The sequence below is a fragment of the Brachyhypopomus gauderio genome, chromosome 2, assembly GCF_052324685.1.
Source record: "Brachyhypopomus gauderio isolate BG-103 chromosome 2, BGAUD_0.2, whole genome shotgun sequence".
Taxonomy (NCBI): Eukaryota; Metazoa; Chordata; class Actinopteri; order Gymnotiformes; family Hypopomidae; genus Brachyhypopomus; species Brachyhypopomus gauderio.
In genome coordinates, this window is record NC_135212.1 from 9,242,096 (window position 1) to 9,249,777 (window position 7,682).

Sequence of the window (7,682 nt, forward strand, 5' to 3'; positions counted from 1 at the left end):
ATGGGGCGTCAGAGCCCCTCGCCTGGCGGAGAGTGGGGGTCAGACACAGGTGTGGGATTATCTCTCCCAAATCTTTACCCCTGCATTGTTTCATCAAGGAGTCCCTGCCCAAAGGCATCAGATTGTCCACACACCCAGCACAAACAAAAAGAGGGACATGGAGGAGACGGCAGGACAGCAGCGAGCGCTTGTCTCATTCCGCCACCTGTTTCTAGTCCTTGTCCTTCAACGCTGCCAACAGTGACTCTCCAGAGACGCTCTTCAGGGCAGCGAGCGTACGAAGCACACGTTACTCGACTACGTCCCCACGTATCCCAAAGCTTCACTGTGTCTCCCGGTACAGCAGGTCAAGTTGGTGCAACGAAAACGTTTCTCCGCAGGGGGGGCTTTTTGAGTGGGAGGTGAACCCGTGTGAGAGAGTGGTAGGGGAATGTTTAAAGTCCTCCTACCTGATGAGGGCGTCATAGGGGCAGCCACAAGGCCGTTGACGTTGAAAGCTGCCATTTGCTGCATCTGGGCGGCTGCGATGGCTGCCATGGGGTTGAGATACGAGCCCTGCGTGGCAGCCATGAGAGCGGCCTGCTGCTGCATCATCTGCTACAAGGGGAGAGAGGGATAGAGGGAGAGAGAGAGAGAGAGAAAGGAAGAGAGAAAAATAACAGTGAATAATTGGTGGTGGCATTGCAGGAGAGACAATGTAGGAGATGGTGTGATCACAGTGGAAGTGAGGGAGCTAAGGGTATTGGAAGAGAGGACAGGGTGGGATGTGACTGCTGGTCCCTGCTGAACTCCCAGTGGTTGTTCCACCTCCCGGGAGCAGCCCCCACCCCTCAATGCAGGCATGATGGCACCCATGGTTACTCCAGACGGCAGCTGCTAGCCAGAGCCTGCCTCCGCTCAGGGACCCTGCCCTAATGGCACTGTCTTCAAAGGTAAACCGAGTGGGGTGGTGGAAGGGTCCACCATGAGCCTTGGAGGTGGAGCCTGGGAGGCGGAGCCTGCCCGGTGTTTAGCCCACAGCGGCCCGGGGGGAACTATATTTAGCATTGGCCGCTATCCCCACCGAGCATGTCTGCATGAGTACACGTGATTGGGTGGGTGAAAGGGGGCGGGCCGCAGCAAAGGTGCGCTAGCGGTGATGGAGCGTGGCGGACGGGCAGGTCCTCACAGCGTGCGTGTATGCTCCGTAGGCGCCGAACTGGATGGTCATAGGGCTGAAGATACCGAGCTGGCCCGCCATCTGGTGCATCCTGCGCAGGGTCCGCTCCTTATCCGTGTCGGCAAACTTCACTACCAGGCTGGAGGACGCCCCCTGGCAGGAATGGGAGCAGAGCAACACAGGCCATCACGCTACTTAGTGGAGAGAAGGCATTTGCTTTTTACTGGTCCCTGTCACCGGAGGTGCTTAACTGAGGAACTGCAGTTGGATGAAGCTACGTTCCTCCCTTTCTATAAAGATTCGTAAGACTTCAAAAGATCGAGCTTTGAATGTTTATTTGTTAAATCTGCTGCGCTTTAGATTAATATATGTATAGCTACTTGCATAAGACTGTCGGCTCAATGCCGCAAATATACGTTTGTGTACTGTAAACGTGATTTTCTAGGATCTTAATTGTCGATAAACAAACAAACAAACAAATGATATGAACAACACTGGACTTCTTTCACAGGAACAACATTAAAAAGAATTTTTCATAGGAATGGCGTTAAAAATCAAATGATGAACAGTCTAAACTGCTGGTCACGGCCTCGCCACACGGGCTGCCCTGCGGATATTTAGAGCGCACTGTCATTGCTGGTAGCAGAGGCACACGGGTCAGTCCCAGGGCTCCCTCCAGCAGTCTTAAGAGAAATGCCCACATGACAGTGCACCGGAGCAAGGATCTGTACTGATTCATTTAATTGCACCCTTGGGTAGCCATAAGGAAAAAATTATGGGCGCTCACGCCGGGAAGATGAGATCTGTGAGTGATGGCTATTCGTGCAGGCCTCGGGTTCCTGGGGTAGGTACACGGGAGGAGCAGGGAAGGGGAGACGCCCCACTGAGAGCCCCTTCTCCCAGCCTCGGTGGGGATGACACCCTAATTATAGCTGCCAAGACCGGGTCTCGCAGAGGGGTGAGCCACTGACGAATAGTGAAGGCTTATGGCAGCCATACCGCAGTATTGATGACAACATGCCTCAATTTGCATCCAATTAATTTATTTGAGGGTCGGTGGAAAGAGATTCTTAAGTGATGGCTGCTTGAAAGGCAGTAAGGAACACAGGCGCATGCATGCATAGTGTTAAGGGGGATTTGTCGCTGGTGTTTCTGTTTAATTACAGGAGTTGGATGCCAAGGGGATGAGATAGAAGCCAAACACACACACACACACACACACACACACACACACACACACACACACACACACACACACACACACACACACACACACACACACAGTATGCAAAGGGCAGTGAGAAACATGGTTAGAAGAACTAAGAAAGCCACAGGAGTGGTAGAGGAATGGTGAGAGATGGAGAGACAGCATGAGGGAGAGATTCAGCTTCAGTGTCATCCTCCCCATTAAATCACGCTGTTGTTGGATCCAAGAAAATCACATCAGAAAAGTGACAAAGACTTCTGGGATGTTGCTTTAACAGGGATACAACTGCAGAAGCAGATAGGCAGCTTGAACTTGGCTGTGCCAAGAGTGAAGTGGCCTTTGTGCCCTTTGTGCTGTGGAAGTGGCCCAGGCAGCCTCCAACCCTAACCCCCTAACCCCTAACCCCTAACCCCTAACCCTAACCTTAACCCTAGTAGATGCAGCTCTCAGCCAGCACTTGCAGACATGATAGCATACGAGAGCGGCCTGAAGCGAAGGCTGTCTGGCCACCACGCCACTCACCCCACCACTCACTTCACCACTCACTTCACCACTCACTCCACCACTCACTCTACCACTCACCCCACCACTCACCCCACCACTCACTTCACCACTCACTCCACCACTCACTTCACCACTCACCCCACCACTCACTTCACCACTCACCCCACCATTCACCACACCACCACTCAAATCACCACTCACCCCACCATTCACTTCACCACTCACCCCACCACTCACCCCACTACTCACTCCACCACTCACTTCACCTCTCACTCCACCATTCACCCCACCACTCATTCCACTACTCACCCCACCACTCACTCCACCTCTCATTCCACCTCTCATTCCACTCACCCCACCCCTCTCATTCCACTCATACTCACCCCACCACTCACTTCACCACTCACCCCACCACCACTCAAATCACCACTCACCCCACCACTCACTTCACCACTCACTTCATCACTCACCCCACCATTCACTTCACCACTCACTTCACCACTCAAATCACCACTCACCCCACCACTCACCCCACTACTCACTCCACCACTCACTTCACCTCTCACTCCACCATTCACCCCACCACTCATTCCACTACTCACCCCACCACTCACTTCACCACTCACTCCACCACTCACTTCACCACTCACCCCACCTCTCACCCCACCACTCACTTCACCACTCACCCCACCACTCACCCCATCACTCACTTCACCACTCATCCCATCACTCACTTCACCACTCACTTCACCACTCACTTCACCACTCACTTCACCACTCAACCCACCACTCACTTCACCACTCATCCCACCACTCACTTCACCACTCACCCCACTACTCAGCCCACTACTCACTCCACCACTCACTTCACCTCTCACTCCACCATTCACCCCACCACTCATTCCACTACTCACCCCACCACTCACTCCACCACTCATTCCACTACTCACCCCACCACTCACTCCACCACTCATTCCACTACTCACCCCACCACACACTTCACCACTCACCCCACCACTCACCCCACCACTCACTTAACCACTCACCCCACCACTCACTCCACCACGCACTCCACCACTCACCCCACCACTCACTCTGCTCACTCCTCCACTCTCTCCTGCAACCTCTTCACAGCTCACCCTGCCATTCACTCTGCTGCTCACCCTGCAGCTCACCCTACTGCTAACTCTGCTGCTCACCTCACATGTCACTCTGCAGCTTACCCCACTGCTCAGCCATCGGCTCACTCCGCTGCTCACGCCACAGCTCTGCCCAGCTCTCACCCTTCTACACCACTCCTCAGCTGGAACGCAGCTCTGCAGGGACTGCCTCGCCTCACCCTGTGGGGGCCCCATCCGCCACTCCCCCCATCCGGGATGGCATTTCAATTAGTCAAATCGATTCGGCTGCGCGCCCGTGCACAGCACTGCTATTTTGTCCTTTCTAATTTCATTTCGTCCCACCTCCTGACCTTTCCCTGTTCTCCCCAACTTTACCCCACCGGTGGAGCGACCAGGCTGCAGGATTTAATGAGGTCGACGCACAGCAAACATCTCTCCCTGCAGCACAAAGCGCTCTCTCCTTCAGTTCTTTTTCTCTCTCTGTTTTTCTTCTGCTCCCTCTTTTCCTCTCTCTCTCTCTCTCTCTGTCTCTCTTTCTCTCCCTCTTTCCTACAGCAGAGGAGGCCTGGCATTTAGATCACATTCACTTTCTGTTTTGTGTATCTGTATGTTCAGTTATTTATTTATCATCTCATGAAGAATGCATCTTGCTGGCACAGGTGCACCGTGAAGACACAGCTAGAGGCCAGACAGAAAGGCAGAGAGAGAGAGAGAGCGAGAGAGAGAGAGAGAGAGAGATGATGGATCAGTCAGAGCTGTGACTGTAGATGAGTTTCAGGATGTCACGGTAATAAACAGTACACCTTTTGCCTCTCTAGTGGACTGCATTATTCATACAGTACCATTTAATTTGCTCTTTTTTTGGTCATATTTGTGTTTTGCTATATCGACTCTTGCAGAGTTGCTGTTATCATACTGAAATTCTTTATTGAACCTGTTTGATTATGTTCAATTTCCACTTATGCATGAAAATCAAGTCTCTGTAGCTAAACAAATTGGAAGCAAGTTCACTCTCAAAGGTCAGATCATTGTTTAAACTCTGCCTCTGTCAGCGGGACACGGATGATGTGGTGGGGTGACAGCAGACATTACAGGCACAGCAGGCGAGCAGGTCCCTCTCCCCTCGTTCCCCGCGGAAGGCCGTATCCGCCCAAACAAACCCAATAATCACCACTCGCGCCGGCTGGTGCAGCGCCACCGAAAAATGAATTTGCCGAATTTGATAAGCTGCAACAGGGAGACATCATTCCTGACATGTCTGACTGTGGCATTTGTCACAGGTTCAAAAAACGAATCCCCGTCTCGAGAAGAACAAGTCGCACTTGCGAGGAGCGCCTACATTGGATTTTGCATGGGCCATGGAGATGTAAAGAAGGGGAAAAGACAACAAACCAAGCAAGCAAACTAAAAAGCCCAACAGCTCGGAGTATAATTGATGGATGAGATCGGAGTTAGAGACACTGTGCCGAGCTGCCGGCAGAGCGGAGCCTTGGTGTGGGATTACGACGAAAAAACAGCAGCATGCAATGAAAACAGCTTTGGCAAAGCAACAGGCTTCAAGGTGCATTTACTTATTTGACATAATTTACACTCTATGCACTGACATGAAGACAGATGTTCTTTCTGAGATTCTGAGATATATCAAATAGAGAGCCTTAGCTGTTTCCTGTATAGCTGCACATAAGGTACATACACAAGGTATATATATATATATATATATATATATATATATATATATATATATATATATATTGTGCACATAAAGACAAAGTCAAACATATGCACTTATATATATATAAGTGTGCAGGAAATCCATGAATGAGCTAATCCAGAGAGCTAATCCACTGAAGAGCAAAGAATTACAAAAAAGAAAACTTCTAGAGAGCTTAACCACTGGTAGCTGGTGTATTTGTGCTGTACAGAGAGACGTAGCTCAGTGCCAGCGTGTTTTCATGCTTGGCTGAAATAAATGTACTTGTCCTTTGCGGGATCGAGCAGGCGGGTTTAGCCACCCACTCCCCCTTTATCAACGTAGCACTGAACATCTCACCTCACTCAGTCAGTGCTTTACTGTCTAACCATCGAGAACTCCCCAGTTAACCCCACAGACCTTTCTTAAAACCAAAACAACAAGCGTGCTCTCCAGAAAGTTACGCTCAGTTGCGGAGTTCGCCCCGATACTATTGTGAGGCTGCACGCAGTGAAGGGTGACTTGTGACATTTTTTTCTGCCACATTGGCTCTCTGCGGTGGCCGTCATCAACTCCCCAGTACGCGTCAACACGACCTCGCGCGACTGCTGCCCCCTGCTGGAGCGCACGCCAGCCGCACGTGCTCCTCTCTGCTCTGGGCTTGGGGCGTTCGTCCTGCGACGGTTGCCTCACAAACGACGTCCAAAAAAAAACGTGACAGAACATCGACTAAGCCTGCTTGACTAAAGGATGGAAACTGTGCTGTGGGGATCTGCTCCTGAAAGGAAGTGGACTCCAGACTCCAGAATCTGGGAGTTCTTGAGCCCAAGGCTGATATCTAGAGCTCCAACTGTCTTCTCGACGACATCCAGCAGCACTCTTGCTGAGCTGCCCATGGAGTGGTCAGTGGAGCTGAAAGCTAACACAGGTCTTGCCCAGACAGCGCTTGCTGTGGACACCAGCTTCCAACCCACACACACACACACACACACACACACACACACACACACACACACACACTTCTGTGCCTGCTCTTTCTCTTCCATTAAATCCTGTCATTGCGGCCAAACAGATCTGTGGCCAGGTGATATTTACATACCGTAATACATGTGCCAGCTGCTCTCGTGCCAAACACTGGCACAGTCAGTCCAGCTGCTGGCATCGTACCCACTCTTATGCTTTTATCTCTCTCTCTCTCTCTCTCTCTCGCTCTCTCTCTCTCTCTCTCTCTCTCTCTCTCTCACTCTGTCTCTGTCTCTTGGTTTTTTGGATCCACCATTTTGTTTTAGCCATTGTTGACAACATGTGGCAGAGATATTGTGCAAATGAATAATATTCTCAAGGGTCCCTTTGGCTTGGTTGAGCACTCATGGCCACCTTGTCTATTAATCCATATCAGATTTGGATTGGGTGTGAAGGGAACAGGTGCGGACGCAAACGTGAGTGTGGAGGATGGAAAGTGTTAGCATGGCTTTAGATGCCTCCTTGTTTTGTTACTGTGTTTTCGTAGAGTAGAACACAGAGAAAGAGAAGACAGAAACAGGATTTCACTGGCAAGACCTCGTGATACCATATATCCATTTGTATTTGCCAAGATCTTTGCCAAGAACATTTTCAGTCAAGGCGGTCACTGAAAGTGACAACTTAAAGCACTTAAAGCCGAAGAGCTTTTTCAACAGCAGCGACCACGGCAACCACAGCACCACCACCGCCACAAACAACAGCAGAACAACGACGTCCTCTATATTACTACCACTGTAATTACTGTAACACCAGTGAACTAAATATCAAAGATCAGCAAACGCATCATGGTGTGCTGCAGCTCTACGATCCGTCTAATCAGACCTGACCTTAATGAGGCAGTGTTGACATTAGCACAGAGATTATTTCATGGCATAAAGGGTTTGTTGACGCCACGTGCGAGGTGACGCCTACCTCGCTGCGTGCCAACCAGGACACATGTGACTACTGAATATGCATTGTGTCACTGGCATGGAGAGA

At 50.7% G+C, this 7,682-nt stretch overlaps 1 protein-coding gene across 8 annotated transcripts in view; it reads right to left on the reverse strand.

Annotated features, from left to right (window-relative positions):
• Window positions 1-7,682, reverse strand: part of celf6 (CUGBP Elav-like family member 6) — a 103,140-nt gene that overhangs the window by 19,290 nt on the left and 76,168 nt on the right. For 5 of the 8 annotated variants that reach the window (XR_013123659.1, XM_076986215.1, XM_076986193.1 and 2 more), the window contains 2 exons: window positions 1,169-1,312; window positions 450-597 (listed from right to left, as the gene is read on the reverse strand). Coding sequence is in view for 7 of the 8 variants with exons in the window: in XM_076986215.1 (XP_076842330.1) it covers window positions 450-597; window positions 1,169-1,312 (292 nt within the window). In the remaining variant the exon portion in view is untranslated. The remainder of the gene's footprint in view (window positions 1-449; window positions 598-1,168; window positions 1,313-7,682) is intronic. The other 3 variants (XM_076986222.1, XM_076986203.1, XM_076986184.1) reach the window with 1 other exon arrangement.